This window comes from Hyaena hyaena, unplaced genomic scaffold, assembly GCF_003009895.1.
Source record: "Hyaena hyaena isolate Hyena2069 unplaced genomic scaffold, ASM300989v1 scaffold_227, whole genome shotgun sequence".
Lineage (NCBI taxonomy): Eukaryota > Metazoa > Chordata > Mammalia > Carnivora > Hyaenidae > Hyaena > Hyaena hyaena.
Genome location: NW_024080859.1, coordinates 65,213 through 83,702, shown reverse-complemented (window position 1 = coordinate 83,702; position 18,490 = coordinate 65,213). Strand labels below are relative to the sequence as shown.

Genomic DNA, 18,490 nt, shown 5'->3' with positions numbered 1-18,490 from the left:
GAAATAAATAAAAAAAAAAAATTTAAAAAAATAATAAAAAAATAAACAATGTTTGTTTTGAGAGAGAAGAGAGAGAGTGCAGGCACATGAGTGGGGGAGAGAGACAAAGAATGAGAAGAGAGAGAGAGAGAGCTAGCTCTAGGGGCAGAGAGAGATAGAAAGAAAGAATCCCAAGCAGGCTCTCAGGACAGAGCCCGACACTGGGACACTGGGCTCATAGGCACAAACCATGAGGTCATGACCTGAGCTGAACTCCAGCGACGGACATTTAACTGACTGAGCCACCCAGGCGCCACTTACTAATACTCTTATTTTAGACTTTACCTTCCCTCCCAGTCCTCCCTGGGGCCCTGTGCTCTGTAATCCCCATATTACAGATGAGGAAACTGAGGCTCGGAATGGGAAAATAATTCATCCGAAGGCATGCATTTGAAGTCAGGCCAACCGGCTCTCACTACCATACTTGTTGTCCTCATTCTCTCCCTAAGAAAATGACATAAACAGCTGATTTTATTTCTTATTTGAGAGACAGAGCATGAGTCAGGGAGAGCGGCAGAAGGAGAGAGAAGGCAGGCTCCATGCTTGCCATGTCAATCCCATGACCCTGGGATCATGAGCTGAGCTGAAACCAAGAGTCTGACTCTCAACAGACCAAGCCACCCAGGGGTCCCTGCATAGACATTTCATTTATTTATTTTAATTTTAAATGTTTTTATTTATTTTTGAGAGAGAGAGAGAGAGAGCATGAGCAGGGGAGGGTCAGAGAGAGACGGAGACACAGAATCCAAAGCAGGCTCCAGGCTCTGAGCTGGCTGTCAGCACAGAGCCCGACACGGGGCTCGAACCCACAAACTGTGAGATCATGACCTGAGCTGGGAGTCGGACGCTTAACCGACTGAGCCACCCAGGCGCCCCCCTGCATAGACACTTTAAAGGAAACAATTCTTTACAAATGAAACTTTCTTTTTCAACAGCTCTGGGAGATTAGGTGTGGTACCTGAGTCCGTTACATTGTACCCATGTCCACTTCTGCTTTTGACAACAATTTAGTAAGATGGGCCATTTCACTGGGTCAAGCTGGGTTAAGGGTCCATGGAAATGCTATTCTGGCAACTTTCTGTTAGTCTTCAGTGATTTCAAAATGAGAAGTTATGAAAGCTGAGTGACCAAAAGAATTGAAAGCAGCATGTCGAAGAGTCAGTTGTATACCCGTGTTCATCGCCGCTCCACTCATGGTGGCCCAGAGGTAGAAGCAGCCCCAAGTGTTCACGAATGGAAAGATGGAGAAACTAAAGGTGGCATATTCATACGATGGGGTATTATCAGCCTTAAACAGGAAGGAAATTCTGACACACGCCACAACACGGAGGAAGCTTGAGGACACCGCGCTAAGTGAAACAAGCCAGTCACAAAAACACAAAGGCTGCGTGATTCTACTTACACGAGGTCCCTAAAGGAGTAATAGTTACAGAGACAGAAAGTAGAATGGTGGGCGCCAGGGGCAGGGGGAGGGGAGGAGGGAGTTGGCGTTTCATGGGGACAGAATTTCAGTTTTACGAGATCAAAAGTGTTCCGAAGATCTGTTGCACGACACTGTGAATGTACTTTCATTTGTTGTTACTTTTTAAAAATATTTCTTATTTATTTCTAGGAGAGAGAGAGAGAGAGAGACAGCGTGAGCAGGGGAGGGTCAGGGAGAGAGGGAGTCACAGACTGAAACAGGCTCCAGGCTCTGAGCTGGCAGTCAGCACAGGGCCCGCCGCGGGGCTCGAACCCACGAACCGCAAGATCATGACCTAAGCGAAAGTCGGACGCTTAGCCGACTAAGCCACCCAGGCGCCCCTCATTTGTTGTTATTTTTTAAATGTTTATTTATTTATATTTGGGGGAGAGAGGGAGAGAGAGTGGGGGGAGAGGGAGAGAGAGAGAGAATCCCAAGCAGGCTCTGCACTGTTAGTGCAGAGCCCAATGAGGGCTTTTATTTTATGAAATACCTACTCATTAGTGCCTGTTTGCTGTAACTGAAAGAAATCGGAAGGGTTAGCGTCTGTTCCGTAGCGAGTCCCTGTAGATGCGGCGTGAGTCCTGGGCAGTGGGAGTGGAAGTGGCAGCCCCTCCTCTAAGAACCACACTCAGGATGGCAGCCTCAAGCCACCAGAGCCCTGGCCTGTGGCTGTGAGCATCTGTGTTTGATTTCGATGGATTGATCGGTTGGTTGATTGATTGGGTCATTCATTCCATGAGCAAGATGTGTCCTGGGGTCCCCCCAGGCGCCTCAGTCAGTGAAGCACCCAACTTCAGCTCAGGTCATGATCTCCCAGTCTGTGGGTTCGAGCCCCGAGTCGGGCTCTGCGCTGACAGTGTGGAGCCTGCCGGAGATTCTCTTTTTCCTTCTCTCCGTGTCCCTCCCCTATTTGTGCACATGGTCTCTTTCTCTCTACTTCTCTTTCTCAAAAATAAACAAATAAACATTAAAAAAAAAAAAACCCAAGATGTGTCCTAAGATATCAGAAAAGCCCAAGAGGATATTGTAGGGAGTCTGGGAATGCTAAAAATTTTTTCCATATAAATTAATGGTAATTACTTCCTTGCCATTTCGGCTTACTAAAGGCTTCATAGAAAAGCTCTACTTTCAGATAACAGCAGAAACGTGTAGTTGATGTGTACACGGGGTGTAAGGAGTCATGGCAGTGTCTGCCTCCACCTCCCCTTTCACACACCCCCGGTTCCCTCCCCAGGATGCCCAAGTATCAATTTCTTGCTTTTCCTTCTTGAGATATTTTCTGCATTTGCCAACACATTTGTGTTTCTTTCCTTCTTGAACATTTGCTTTTCAGTCCGTAACTTCTTCCACATGGGATTTCTTTTCTATTCTTTTAAAATATATATTTGTTTCTTTGCCTATTTATTTAATGTTTTATTTATTTCTGAGGGGGGGGGCAGCGTGAGCAGGAGAGGGTCAGAGAGAGAGGGAGATACAGAATCGGAAGCAGGCTCCAGGCTCTGAGCTGTCAGCACAGAGCCCGACATGGGGCTTGAACCCATGAACTGTGAGATCATGACCTGAGCCGAAGTTGGACGCTTAGCCCACTGAGCCACACAGGCGCTCTTACTTATTTATTTTTAAAATAAAACTCTATCCTGGACTTGAGGTTCAAACTTACCACCCAAAGATCAAGGGCTGCATGCTTTAGTGACTGAGCCAGCCACCAGGAGCCCCTCATTTCTCTTTTCTTTCTTTGATAAAATGTGCTAATATAAAATCACTTAAACCATTTTATTTATTTTTTAAAAATTTGATATATATATATATTTTTACAAATAGTTTATTGTCAAATTAGTTTCCACATAACACTCAGTGCTCATCCCCACAAGTGCCCTCCTCCATGCCCATCCCCCCTCCCCCCCGCATCCATCAGTCCTCAGTTTTTGTCAGCATTCAAGAGTCTCTCATGGTTTGCCTCTCTCCCCCTCCCCCACCATTTCCCCCCTTCTTCTCCCCCTTGTTCCTCAGTTAAGTTCCTCCTAATCCTCCTATACGTGCAAACATATGATATTTGTCCTTCTCTGTCTGACTTATTTCGCTCAGCATAACACCCTCAAGGTCCATCCATGTGGCTACACATGGCCAGATTTCATTCTTTCTCATTGCCATGGAGTATTCCATGGTATAGATAAACCACGTCTTCTTGATCCATTCGTCCGTTGATGGACACTTAGGCTCTTTCCATGTTTTAGCTATTGTTGAGAGTGCTGCTATGAACTAAACCATTTTATTAAAAAAATTTTTTAATGCTTATTTTTGAGAGAGAGAGGAAGGGAGGGACAGATTGCAAGTGGGGGAGGGGCAGAGAGAGAGGGAGACAGACTCTGAAACAGGCTCCAGGCTCTGAGCTATTGGCACAGAGCCCAATGCGGGGCTCAAACCCACAAACCATGAGATCATGACCTAAGCCGAAGTCTGATGCTTAACCGGCTTAGCCACCCAGGCGCCCCAACTTACACCATTTTAAAGTGTACAATTCCTTGGCACTAAATACATTCACCACGTTGTACAACCAACACCTCTGTCTAGTCCCAGAAATCATTGCCCCAAAATGCAACCCCATCCCCATTAGCCATCAGTCCCTCATCCCCCTCCCCCAGCCCCTGGCAAGCATTCATCTGCTCTCTGTTGTCTCTGCACTTGTCTGTTCTCGGGATTTCTTATTTATTCATGTATTTATTTTTAAAGTTTTGAGAGAGAGCGTGAGCAGGGGAGGGGCAGAGAGAGGGAGAGAGAATTCCGAGAGCAGGCTCCCTTCCATCAGCACAGAGCTGTTCCAGGTGTTTCTTTCAAGTGGACTCATACGCTCTGCGGCCTTTGTAACCGGCTTCCTTCACCAGGCGCGATGTTTTCAAGGCTCCCCCACGCACGGACCAGTACTTCATTCCTTTTCATGGCTGAGTAATATTCCACTGCGTGGCTGGACCAGCTTTGTCTCCCCGTTCGTCTGCCGATGGATTGATGAGCATTTGGTTGTTTGTCCAAACCTTTGGGCAACTGAATACAGTTGTCATGAACAATCATGGACAAGTATTTGTTTGAAGACCCATTTTCAACTATTTTGGGTTTATGCTTAGGAGTGGAATTGCTGGCCCTACGATAACTACGTTTAACTTCCTGAGGAACTGCCGAGCTTTTCCACGGCAGCGCTTTGCGGCTTGGCTTCCCAATGGAACTATCTCCCCCTCCTCTTTTTTTTTTTTTTTCAAAAATTTTAATGTTTTATTTATTTCTAGGAGAGAGAGAGAGAGAGAGAGAGAGAGAGAGAGACAGCGTGAGCAGGGGAAGGCCAGAGAGAGAGAGAGTCACAGACTCTGAAACAGGCTCAAGGCTCTGAGCTGGCAGTCAGCACAGAGCCCGACGCGGGGCTCGAACCCATGAACCGCAAGATCATGACCTGAGCGAAAGTCAGACGTTTAACCGACTAAGCCACCCGGGCGCCCCTCCCCCCCCCTTTTTAAGGAGCCCCCCATTTCTCCCTGCCCCTTCATGTATCCCCCCGTGGACACTGTGGTGCTGCTGGCCCTTCCCCGCCCCCACTCTCTCAGCGGTACTGTGTGACTCAGTTTCTCCCCATCGGCGCTGACTCTGGGTGCTCTCCAGGTTTCCTTCCTTTTGTAGCGGGATGCGGGGAAACGATGTGGCTTCCCTCCCTTCCCGACTCTGGCTTCTAGCAACACGTGCAGACACGTATAACATGTTTGAGTCATGAAACATGATCGTCGGGAGATTTCTGGTCTGTTCCCTTTCCCTCTTGGCTCGGGTCTTGCTCCCACAGCTGGTGCAAGCCGGCTCTCAGATTTTCTGAATTCTACCTGGAGCTGCCAAAGACCAAAAATAGCCACTGGGTATGTGACCTCTGGTCTGAGCTTGCAAATCGGGGCTCCAGGCCAGTCCAGTGAGCTCTTCCCTGGGTATTCTGAGCCTGGGGCCACAGGCAGATGGCCTTTGAGTCAGCATCCCAGCTAATCCGGGGCCAAGGCGGCTTGGAATGAGACGCCAGCGACCCAGGTCCAAAGTCTAGCCCTGTTTCCTGATGATGGGGCCAGAAACTCAGCTTTCTTCTTCTGCCAGTGTTTGGAGAAATCCTGGTCTCTTGACGATCGTTAGTGGGCCACCTACAGTCTGCCAGGCATATACTGGGTGCAGGGACATGGCTGTTAATGGAGGCAGGGCCCTGACCTGGAAGTTCTAATCCTTATGTTAGAAGAAATGGGAAATAAATCAGGAAAGTAGAGTTTATCATGGAGAGTGAGCAAGCATGCTCACAGAGGGTGAGGGGCCGGGTGGGCGATCTCAGCCAGGGAGGGTTAAGAGACCACCTAGGAGGAGGTGAAGGGCAGCTGGCTCCTGAAGGAAGAGAAGCAGCTAGCATCGCAGATACAGGGCATGGTCCAGGCAGAAGGGAACAGTAAATGCAAAGGCCCTGGGGTGGGACTCTGCTAGGCCCCTGGAGGGCTGGGGGGGCTAGAAGTGGGGTGAGTGGTGAGGAGATGGAGAGAGAAGCCAACGTCGGTGGAGCCACATCACCTTCTTTCTTGGCAACACAGGAGCCTGCAGAGGACCTTCGGGCGCCGCCGCGCTGTGGTGCTGGACTTTCTTTATTCCGTTCGCCCTCAGCCTCCTGGCCCGCAGGGGGCTTCTGCGACTCCAGGAGGCTGTAGTCAGCAGCCTTAGGATCCAGGCTTCAGTTTCCTCCTCCGTGAAACGTAGCGAATAACAGTCTTACAGGCAGGTGGCGGGGAGGGGGCCCAGACAGGTCACAGCAGTGAGCAGACAGCGGCGCCCAGTGAGTTCAAGCGGCCACTCCGCACGGGCCGAACTGTCCCCATCACGCAGGTGGGGAAACTGAGGTTGGGGGAGGCACGGAGTTGGGCTTTCCCAGGGTGAGCGTCCGGGCCTGGGCGCGCACGCAGCGTCTAGGACCCGGGGGCGCGCACGCTGAGCGGCCCGGCCGGGGGGCGGGGCCGGGGCGGGGCCGGGGGCGGGGCGGCGCGGGATCCGGGCGGCGGGGCCAGCCGCGGCTGCGGACTCGCCAGTCCCGGCAGGAGCGGGTCAGAGTCGCAGCCTGAGCCCGCCATGGAGCAGCCCAGGAAGGCGGTGGTGGTGACGGGTAGGCTGATGGGGCCGCGGGCAGGGGCGGGTCGGGCGGCTCCAGAGCCGGCGGGGTCGGCAGGGGCGCGGTGGCCGGGCGGGGCAAGTACTAGAAGTCGTCTTAGGCTTGGAAGATGTCATCGCCCAGTCAGTCCGCGCAACACGTAGAAAGTGAAGAAGGCGCGCCCCTGTGTTCCCGCTGTCAGGGGTCGGGGCGGGCAAGGGCGTGGGGGTCGGGTCAAGTGCCCAGCGCGGAGCAGGCCCCTCGGACGTCCTTCCTTCCCCGGGTGAGGGCAGTGGCCCTCTGGGCACCTGTCTTCTGTCTGCCCGGCTGGTGGGCAGGACCAGACTTATCCCTGCCCCTCCCGACGTCGGGCCGGTTCCTCACCCACGGTCCCAGGGGACAAAGGCCAATTTGCGGGCAGGAAGTGCCCCAGTGACAAATGAACCTCCTGCCAGCCCCTGCTCCCCCAGCCTTGCGCTAACAGGGGGCTGCTCTCCTGAGGCAAGAGCAGGTGGAGGTCGGGGGCGGGGGTCGGGGGTCGGGGGAACCACGAGCCGGGGAGCTGCTCTCTCTGTTGTCGCCAGGACCGGCCGAGTCAAAATCTTTTCGCCCCGGGCTGTTTATGGGTGAGCCCTTCCCCGCTGTCACCAACTCCTGAAACTAACTGTTCCTCCTCCGGGAGACTCCGCCTCAGGGCCACGTGGGCGTCAACTTCCGCCCGGCCTCTGGTTGGGGGGTCATTTTGACCGGCCGGCTGGAGGGGTCAGAGTAGGAGATGCAACGGAGGTTCACGCAAGTGTTTTGTGGACCCGGGAGGGTGAGGCTGGTCCTGGAATTCTCAGGAAGGTAGACGAAGGCACTCACTCAACAGATGTGTGTAATTCGGTCGGGGGTCGCTGCTCCCCACCCTCCCCACACGCGCAGCCCTCCTGTATCTGGTTATTTGTTCCTCTAGTGTCCAGGCAGCCACCAGCCTGGACTTTTTCCTTGCATGAGTTCATGACATCTTCACCATCTCCATTTGGCAAAGGGAACTGAGGCTTACAGAGGTCACCATTTGTAGGTGGCTGAGCTGGGACTCTTACTTGTCAATGAAGGGGGAGGAAGGGGGTGGAGAAATCCTGCCCCCACTGCGGGGGGGTCGCTGTTCCAGGACACAGCATCCCTCCGGGGGCCTTGACACCACCTGGGACCCTCAGTCTTCTTGGAGATGTTCCTTTTTAGGCAGGGTGACAGGGTGGTTAGGATAGAAGAGCTGTGGACTCTCGTGAACCTGGTTTAAAGTGCCAGCTCTTCTGCCTTCTGGCTGTGTGGCCTGAGGCAGCTGTTTTCACCTCTCTGTTCCTCAGTCTTGCCCCTGTAAAACGGGCCCAGGAAACAGCCTTGGCCGGAAGGGGCTGCAGTGAGGCTGAAGGCCACAGTGCCCAGAACACTTGGCACGTGACTCTCAGGTGACTCTTGGTTTGTAAGTGGGGCCTGGAGTTGGAGCAAGTGGACAGCCTGGCATGGGAGACACCCACATGCGTCCCTGAAGGGCCACTCCTTACTTCGCGGTGCTGCCCGGAGCACACAGACGAAGACAGTGATAAAGTAATTGTAGCTGGGGGTCAGGGATACAGGCCAGCCCTTTCTGGGGCAAAAGGTGGCCTCTGACCCCTCGCTGGGCACAAGAGCCAGGTGAAGGTGAAGACAGGAAAGGACAGTTAAGAGCAGAGAAAGAAGGGGTGCTCTAAAGGTCCCTGGGTGCACCCAAGAACACAGGACCAGGCCCCTGACGTCGTCCCAGGTGGGAGGTGCTCTAAGATCCCTGTTCTCCCAGCTGGGGCAGCAGCCTGTCCCTGGGCGGGCTAGCAAAGATCACTGGGTACTGATATGCTGACTTTACGGGTTTTTTTGTTTGTTTTTTGCAGGGTTTGGCCCTTTTGGGGAACACACTGTGAACGCCAGCTGGATTGCAGTCCAGGTAACTCAGGTCTGGAGGGTCGGAATCAGGCTTGGGGCTGGGCTTCCCCTGGAAACATATGGCACCAAAGAAGGAAAGGAGTCTCCGCGGAGAACATCTCCCTCGAAGCTTCCTGCAAAACGTTTGTGTCTGAAATACACTTCTTTCCAGATGGTAACTGCTGTACCCTGCACCTGTCAGCTTGCTCTGCACCAAGCACTCTGAGTTTCCCCCACCGCCCTTGCATGGCTGGGGGGCATGTATTCTTGTGCCCACTTTACTGGTGAGGCAACTGATGAGGCCCAGAGAGAGTTATGTGAGGTCACACAGCGAGGAAACAAGAATGGCATTGCCTCAAAAGTGCCCCGTGCCCCAGCCAGGTTTGGGGGTGACCAGGCAGGGATGCAGGGGGGGAATGTGTTAACCTTGCAGAGGGAATATAATGACCTTGACTGTTGCCTCCCAGCAGCTGGGGGAGGAGAAGGCTGGATATTGGGGGGATGGGGGGTGTCTTTCCCACTGTCCTGAACAGGTTACTAGCCTGCAAGCTTTACAGTTTCTTTGTCAGATGGGGCATTTGGAGAGATAGACGGGGAACAATGGGGAGAGAGGAAGAGAGAACCGCTTTCTCCTTATATAAATCAGATCTGCATAGACCGCAGCCAGACTCGTGTTAATCCTAGCCCATTAGCTGCTTGATTTAAAGCATCCCTTGCTTTTCACTCCAGAGCCCTGCATTTGGAGAAAAAAATCCAAATTAAAAAACCCCAAAGCATCAACTCCTAGTCGGGGGCCCCCCGCCTTTTATGTCACCCCTCGTACAGACCTCAGAATCCTGGCTACTTTCCTTTTTAAAACAAACAAACAAACAAACAAACAAATGTTTGCCCCACCTTCTGAGCGGGACAGAGGGACGGGGTCCCCGGGACCCTGCAGAGGGAAGCGTGTCCGGGCCTCCGCCCGTTGCACCCGCTCCCTGGAGCCCCAGACAAAAAGGAAACAGCGTGTTTCTGAAAACGTTGTGTGTCTGGCTTTGTGCGAGTTTCAGACAGGAGCCTTCACGGGGCTGAGTGGACACAAAGCCGTGTGTCTGAATTCCTGGGCCCCAGACACTATGATCTGCATCTAAATAGGAGAAAAATCAATTAAACAATCTTTGGAAATCCCACCGAGGCTTTGGGATGCGGATGGTGGAGGATGGCAGCTTTTCATCCTGCTGCTGGAGGCGAAGCACCCCTGATACTTGGGTTGCCCAACTCACCAGACCTCGCCTCCGGAAGACTTTTTGCTTTTCTTCCTCGAGCTTATGAAACCAGAAGAGAGGATTCTCCACCATTCCCTGGATAAACCACAAAACAAAACAAAATATTGTAGTTGCTCATACCTACTTTGAATGTGGTCAGTATAGCTCTGTGAAATTTTACGCATGTGCACCTTCGTGTCACCCCCGTCTGGATCAGGGTCTAGAACATTCCTGGCCCCTTTCTCTTCGCAGAAGAGCCTTGTGCCCCTTCCTCACTATTCCCCCCCAGGTGTAAACTGCTCTGCTGACTTTTTTTCCCTGCCGCCGTGGGTGATGCCTGTTCTAGAACTTGGTGTCAATGGACTTGCGCTTGCCCCTGGTGCCTTGTGTGCAGCACAGTGTCTGCGGGCTCCTTCCGTGGGGTTGCTGGGAGCTCCCCTTGGTGTGTCTAAGTTGACCTGACTAAAACGGATTTGCCCGTGAAGAGGATGTCCCGTGGGGTGGGTGGAATCCATCCCTCCAGAAAATGGGCCTCGGAATGTCCTTGCTGTGATCTGCACCTGAGTTCTGAGTTCTGGCAGCAGTAGGCGTCAGTCCCCTTGAGCTGAAGATGGGACTTTTGTCACCCAGGGTGAGCAGCAATTAGTGTCCTGTCCCTACTGACTTCTCAGAAGCCCGAGCTGTCATCTAGAAAGAATCCCCCGTCTCTCAGGGACCAGCTAACTTCTCTCGTCTCTTGCCTTCTCTTTATCTGTCTCTGTGTCTCTGTCTCTCAGACTCCCTCTGGTCTCTCTCTCTTCCCCCTTAGGTCTCTGTCTCTCCATTTCTGTCTCTCTCTCTCTCCCTCCTTGTGTCTCTCTCTTTCAGTTTCGTTTGATCTTTCTGTGGGTCTCTCTCTTTTCCTGTCTCTCTCCCCTTAAGGCTCCATCTCTCTCTCTCTGTCCATCTCTCTGTGCCTCTGTCTTTCGCTCTCTTCTCACGCCTGTTCCCCCCACCTCCTCTGTCCCTCTCTTTTGTCTGATCTTCCTTCTTCATGCCTTGGGTGAACTTGTGCTCTAGTGGAGAGTGATCTGTTTCCCACAAGGCACAGCGGGGAGGTGGGAGTGCTGGGGACGGAGGGCACCCCCTTTTTTTGCCTCGCCCCAGGGTGGCCCTGCCCCTCAGCACCTCTCACAGAAGGGACTTTATTTTTGGAGTGTCCGCCCCTCCTCCCCCCCCCCCAGGTCTAGGGTGGCGGGTGTGGGACACTGGCTGCAGGTGTCTCTCTTCCTAGGAGGCTCAGGTGGGTGTCAAGGGCCGGGACCCCCTTGGCTTGGGGCCGTCTGGAGTGTCCCTTGCCCAAGCGCCGTGAGGAGGAGCTGGGTCACAGGTCCTGGTGACATCACGGGACAATTACTGCCACAGTGAGTCTAGACAGACCTGCTAAGGATATTAACCAGGGAACAAAGGGGCTCTTTGTTGTGGGGTCAAGGGAATCGGTCAGATGCGGCCTCGCGGCGGGGTCTTGTCAGGTAGATTGGGGTGTAGACAATGCGCCGTCTGGGGCGCGGGGAGCCCTGTTCCTTCCACGGGCGTGTGCTTGGCGGCCACGCTCACTGCAGTGTCGTGGGACTTGGGGTGTGCTTGCCGCTCCCCTCCTCCCCCAGGAGGATTGTCCAGCCCTGTTGGAACAGAAAGTGTCCAGAGGCAAGGCGTTCAGCCAGATTCCAGGCCACCCACTTCTGATAACTCCGCAGGGGCCTCATAGCCGCCCCTTCCCCTCCGTTGCCCTGTTTAAAATTGGGGAGCAATTGGCATAAAGCGACCCCACAGATCTTCAGTGCCCCTAATGCTTCAGTGAAGAGTACTTAGCCGGGTCCAGGATATTTCAGTGAAGATAGTGACCCATTTCCATCAACCCGGAATGTTCCCTCCAGCTGGATCCCTTCCCGACCACTCTCCACCCTGCCCTGGAGGCGGCAGCTGTCTTGACCACAGTCACCTTACAGGAGGTTCTGGCCAGCCTCACACTGGCGAATGAACAAGACGCCACAGCCTCTGTGTCCCCCGTGGGCCAGCTGCCTTTGCTTAGCCTGAGCTGGTGGGAGGAGGGACATCGGGCTCTTTTCCCTACTCACCCCCTCTTCCACCTTGGCACTGGGGGGCTTCAGGGTTTGCTCCCTAATAGTGAAACAGCAGGGGCCCTGTGGAGGGGCGGGTGGTGGTGATGGCGGTATATTTTTGGTGGAAGCTTTCCTTTTTTTTTTTTTTTATTTTTATTTTTAAAAAATATTTATTTTTGAGAGAGAGAGAGGCAGCATGAGTAGGGAGGGTCAGAGAGAGAGGGAGATACAGAATCTGAAGACAGGATCCAGGCTCTGAGCTGTCAGCACAGAGCCCAACGCGGGGCTCTAACCCACAAACCGTGAGATCATGACCTGAGCAGAAGCTGGATGCTCAACTGCCTGAGGCACCAGGCGCCCCTGATGGAAGCTTCTTAGTTTAGACTTTTCCCCCAGATGAAGGTGGAGGGGGGGCAGGGGAGGACCCAGAGCACATGAGGAACAAAGATTAGGACAAAAAGGTCACTCGCAGGGCACTTGGCTGGCTTAGTCAGTAAAGCATGTGACTCTTTATTTCAGGGTTGTGAGTTCGAGCCCCACGTTGGGCATGTAGCCTCCTTAAAAAAAAAAAAAAAAAAAAAAAAAAAACCTGAGAAAAGAAGGAGGTGACTCATTCCATGGCTTCCTGGTGCTGCCAGCTCCCTTCCTACCACCGAGAACTGATAGGGGCATGTGGCCACCCCACTAAGGCTCATGCAACATCACCCTATGGAGACAAGCCTTGAGTTGATCTGGGCAAGTGACGTTGCTCAGCACATAGCGCCCGTTCTGCCGGGCAGAGAGGATCCATAGGGAGGGCCTGGCATTCCAGGCCAGACATGCAGCCTGGGCACACCACAGCCAGGCTGGCCATCCAGAGGGTTTTGGTGTCCCTGAGAAGGTTCTCAGGTTGGTCACTGATCAAGTTAGTATCCTTTGTGCCCCTGCCCACAGAGCTCATTTCCCCAAGTACCGGCGCCTGGGCTTGTGGGTGGCCTGACCTGGGGACAGCAGACTCAGCTGGGGGACAGCTGCCCTCAACGGGAACCAAACAAGTAGAGGTGATTTTTAAAAAAAATTTTTAATGTTTATTTATCTTTGAGAGAGAGACAGAGCACAAGTGGGGAGGGGCAGAGAGCGGGAAACACAGAATCCAAAGCAGGCTCCAGGCTCTGAGTTGTCAGCACAGAGCCCGACGCGGGGCTTGAACCCACAAACAGTGAGATAATGAATGACCTGGGCCGAAGTTCGACGCTCAACTGACCGAGCCACCCAGGTGTCCAGGTGATTTTGTTTTTGAGAGAGAGAGGGCACAAGTGAGGGAGGGGCGGGGGGGGGGAGAGAGAAACAGGGTTTGTGTTCAACTTGAAGTGGCACTTGAGTTCACCTGAAATGGAGCATGAGCTCAATAAAGGTGATTTTTAAATTTTTAAAAATTTAACGTTTTAAAGTTTATTTATTTATTTTGAGAGAGAGCGAGAGCGAGAAAGCGCAAGTAGGGGAGGGGCAGAGACAGGGAGGGAAAATCACAGGCAGACTCCGTACTGTCAGCACAGAGCCCAATGCGGGGCTTGAACTCACAACTACGAGATAACAACCTGAGCCAAAATTGGATGCTTAACAAACTGAGCCACCCAGGGGCCCCTCCTCCATTCTGTTTTCTGTCTGTAATGAATTTGCCAATTCTAGGGATGTCGTATAAGTGGAGCCATACAGTATTTATCCTGTTGTAACTCGCTTATTTCACTCGGCATAATGCCTTCATCGTTTATCTGTGTTGTAGGCTGTGTCTGAATTTCTGTCCTTATAAGGACTGAATGCTATTCTATCATATGGGTATACCGCATTTTGCTTATCCACTCGCCCATTGATAGACACTTGGGTCCTTCTACATTTTAGCTATAGTGATTAATGGTGCCGTGAACGTGGGCATACAAATATTTCTTTCAGAGCCTGCTTTCAATTCTTGTGAATATACACACAGAAATAGAATTGCTGGGTCATATTATAATTGTTTAATTTTTTGAGGAATTGCCCTGAGTCATTTAATTTTCTTGTATGTTTATTTATCTTTGAGAGGGACAGAGAGAGAGAGAGAGAGAGCACGTGCACAGGGGGAGGGGCAGAGATAGGGAGACGGAGAATCTGAAGCAGGCTCCAGGCTCTGAGCTATTAGCACAGAGCCTGATGCAGGGCTGGATCTCACAAACTGTGAGATCATGACCTGAGCCAAAGTTGGATGCTTAACCAGCTGAGCCACCAAGGTACCCCTCCCTGAGTCATTTAAAGGTCAACTGCAGAGATGACACCCCTCAACCCCTAAATAATGCATTGTGCATTTCCTAAAACACAGCCTGAACAAAACGATTAAAATCAGATTCATTTAACACAGATGCAATTCTATAGCCTATAGCCCTTATTCAGAGTTTGCCAATTGCCTTATTAATGTCCTTTACAGCAGAAGAAAATTCCATATCATATGTTGTGTTCAGTGTTCCACCTCTTGAATCCTCTGTAATCTGGAAAGTTCCTCAGTCTTTCTTTGTGTCTCATGTCATGGCATTTGCTGAGAACCGCTCAGTTCTTTGGAGAGCATCCTTCAGTGTGGTTTCTTTGAGGTTTCCTCTTGATTACACTGAAGCTGCAGGTTTGGGCAGGAAGCCCTCAGAAGCGATGTTGTGTCCTTCTTGGTGCAGTGTATCGGGAGGCACTGGATTTTGAAGGGTCTTGTGACTGGCGTTGTTGACCTTGATCATTTGCTAAAGATGAGATCTGGTGGACTTCTCTCCTATGAAATTATTTATGATCTTGCCCTTTGTAATTAGACAGTACCTTGTCGTGAGATACTTTGTACCATATAAATACTTGTTTAGACTTACACCCACTTTCAGCATCCCGTGGTGAGTGTTGCCTGAATCAGTTTTTATTTTAGTTGTTGGTTGCCAAATGGCAGTAATTTTCTAATTCCATCTTTCCTTTGACGCTTTTTTCCATGTTTATTTAGTTTTGAGAGGCAGGGGAGGGGGAGGGGCAGAGAGAGAGGGAGACACCGAATCCAAAGCAGGCGCCAGGCTCTGAGCTGGCTGTCAGCACAGAGCCCGACGCGGGGCTCAAACTTGTACACGATGAGATCATGACCTGAGCCAAAGTCAGACGTTTAAACGGCTGAGACACTCTGGCACCTCTCCTTTGACACTTTTTATGGCTTCCTACTTTTAGGAGTTTATTTGTATCCGCGTGTACTTACTGCCCTCAAAATATGAGGGCATCGCTTACTCTCAGTCTTTATTTTGATGTTCAAATTGCTCTTGTTCAGATTGTCCCAGATTTGGCTCATGGCAACCTGTTCCAGCCGTCTCCTGTTCCTTTTTCTGTGTCCCCATCATTCTCTGAGCACATCTTTTTTTTGTTGTTTGTTTGTTTTGGTTTCAGTCTCGCTTTTTGTAAATGAGTTATTTCAGAAAAATTTTAGAACTTCTGAATTTAGAAAGATTACAAAGATAACGCAGAGGGCTCCTGCATACGCCTCGCTTGATTTCCCCTTGTGTTAGCATCTTTAAAAAAATTTTTTTTAATGTTTTATTTATTTCTGAGAGAGAGAGAGACAGCGTGAGCAGGGGAGGGTCAGAGAGAGAGGGAGACACAGAACCTGAAACAGGCTCCAGGCTCTGAGCTGTCAGCAAAGAGCCTGACGCAGGGCTCGAACCCACAAACAGTGAGATCATGCCCTAAGCCAAAGTCAGACGCTTAACCGAGCCACCCAGGCGCCCCTCCTAGTGTGAGCATCTTAAATAACGACTGCATTTCTCAAAATGAAGAAGCCAACACTGGTCCGTTACTATCCGTAACCTCTGGACTTTATTCCGGTCTCACGAGTTTTCCCACTAATGTCCTTTTTCTGTTCGAGGATCCCATCCAGGAATCTTTGTTGCATTTAGCAGGAGATCTCTTTCTGCTTTCTTTTCTGATGTCTACCTGAGTGTTGGATGTCAAGTGCTTTGTGTCTTTTTTTTTTTTTTAATCAAGATACAATCTTACTGAAATACAATTCCGTGCCATAAAATTCATCCTGGTACAGTCATCACCACTGGCTAATTACAGAACTTTTTTTTTTTTATCACCCCAGAAAGAAACCCCAACCCATTAATTGTCACTCTGCCATTCTTCCTTTTTCCCAGTGCCTGGTAACTACTAATTTACTCCCCATCTCTATGGATTTATCCTGTTCTGGACACTTTATATGGAATGTTCTGGACACTTTATATGAAATCATGCATCATGTAGCTTTTTTTTTTTTTATGTTTTATTTATTTCTAGGAGAGAGACAGCATGAGCAGGGGAGGGTCAGAGAGAGAGGGAGTCACAGACTGAAACAGGCTCTAGGCTCTGAGCTGGCAGTCAGCACAGAGCCTGACGCGGGGCCCGAACCCACGAACCGCGAGATCATGACCTAAGTGAAAGTCGGACGCTTAACCGACTAAGCCACCCAGGCGCCCCTCATGTAGCTTTTTTATGTCTGGCTTCTTTCACTCACGATCACATTTATTTTTTATTTTTAAAAGCATTTTTAAAAATATTTATTTATTTGGGGGGGAGGAGCAGAGAGAGAGAAGGAGAGAGAGATAATCCAAAGCAGGCTCCACATTGTCAGCAAGGAGCCTGACACGGGGCTTGAACCCATGAACCATGAGATCATGGCCTGAGCCAAAATCAAGAGTCAAACGCCCACCTGACTGAGCCACCGGGTGCCCCTCAGCATCGTGTTATCACGGTCCATCCATATTGCAGTGCGTCCGCACTTCATTCCTTTTTATGGCTGAATAGTATTCCACTGTATGGGCATACTGTGTCTGAGCAGCCATTCCTTAGTTGATAGGTATTTGGTTTTTTTCCACCTTCTGGTTGTCCTGGGTCATGGACATTCACATACCAGTTTTTGTGAGCACACAGGTTTTTGCTTCTCTTAGGTATACATACAGCTCAGAGGGGGGCTGATGGGTCATGTGGTAACTCCAGGTTCACCCATGTACTTTCCCTACCCTGGCCTTGAGATCAGCCATGTCAACAGAAAGCCTTCACTTCTATCCTCAATAATATTTAAAAACCAGGAGCTGGGGGCTGCGTGTGCTCAGTGCTGCTGGGGAGTCATTACTTGTGAGCTGTCAGTGGGCAGAGGTGGGAAGATAGATGCTCACACTCACACACCCGCCCTTACGTGCACCCATTTCTTTAAAAAAAATTTTTTTTAATGTTTATATATTTTTAAAAGAGAGAGAGACAGAGAGTGAGCAGGCTCCAGGCTCTGGGCTGTCAGCATAGAGCCTGATGTGGGGCTCGAACTTACGAACCGTGAGATCACGACCTGAGCCAAAGTCGGACACTTAGGTGTCTGAGCCACCCAGGCGCCCCATTGTTGTTGTTTTCAAAGATTTTATTTTTAAGTAACCTTTACACTCAACGTGGGGCTTGAACTCACAACCCCGAGGTTAAGAGTTGCATGCTCCACGGACTGAGCCAGCCGGGCACCCCCGCAGCATTTTACGTTCCTACCAGCAGTGCACAAGGGCTCCAACTTCTCCACATCCTCCTCGACGCGTGTTACTTCGTGAATTTTTGATACGAGCCATTCTGACAGGTGGGAGGGGACGCCTTGTTGGGATTCTGGTTTGCATTTCCCTGGTGACTAACAACGTGTGCATCTTTTCATGTACTTATTGGCGATTTGTGTATCTTCTCCCCAGAAATGTCTATTCATATCAGAGGGAGAGAGAGAGAGAATCCCTGACATGGGGCTCGATCCCACGCCCCTGGGATCATAGGACCTGAGCCAAGAGTCAGATGCTCAACCGACTGAGCCAGGTGCCCCCAGCCTTTGCCTCGTTTTAAATGGGCTGTTAATTTTGTTGTTCTTCTTGTTATTGAGTTGTAGGCATTCTTTATGTCGTCAAGATTTTGATTCCTTGTCAGATATGTGATTGCAAATATTTCCCCTCATTTCTTGGGCTGTTGTTTCACTCCGTTGATTGTGTCTTTGGATGCTCAGGAATTTTCCATTTTTATCAAGTCTCATGTCTCTGTTTTTCTCTTACTGTCTGTGCTTTGGGTGTTAATGAATTTGTTTTTCAGAGAAAAAAGAGCTCAGTGGGTCTTTTCTAAGGGATCAGGGGAAGGTTCATTTATAAATTCCAAAGTTCTCTCCCCGCCCCCCCAGGATGTGCTGAGTCAGAGATCAGAGAAGCAGGCTTTGGTTTAACAGTATCATTCCCTAGTAAATAGGTACTCGTCCTTAGCATTTGCGCCTCGCACACGTGTGCAAGGAATGTACACAAGGGCGTCTGCGGCAGCATGGCTTATAATTGAGGAAATTTGGAAGCCACTTCAATATTCCAGGGTAGCGAAATACTTAAACCCCGGGCAGTTAGTTTCTGAGATGGAATATTATGCCCCAGGGAAAAGGGAGGGGATAAGATCTACGCCTAACAACGCAGCCAGATCTCTGAAACCAATTGCTGAGTGGGGAATACAGTTGATGTAAAAATGAATCCTACGTATTTTCTCAGCGAGGTACGTCTAATACAGG

General features: G+C 50.7%; 1 protein-coding gene across 2 annotated transcripts in view; it reads left to right on the top strand.

Annotated features, from left to right (window-relative positions):
* The first annotated feature begins 6,559 nt into the window (after positions 1-6,559).
* PGPEP1 (pyroglutamyl-peptidase I) overlaps positions 6,560-18,490 on the top strand; it is a 30,537-nt gene continuing 18,606 nt past the window's right edge. For both annotated transcript variants that reach the window (XM_039243387.1, XM_039243386.1), the window contains exons 1-2: positions 6,560-6,659; positions 8,555-8,607. In XM_039243387.1, the coding sequence (XP_039099318.1) occupies positions 6,626-6,659; positions 8,555-8,607 (87 nt within the window). In that variant the 5' untranslated portion in view covers positions 6,560-6,625. The remainder of the gene's footprint in view (positions 6,660-8,554; positions 8,608-18,490) is intronic.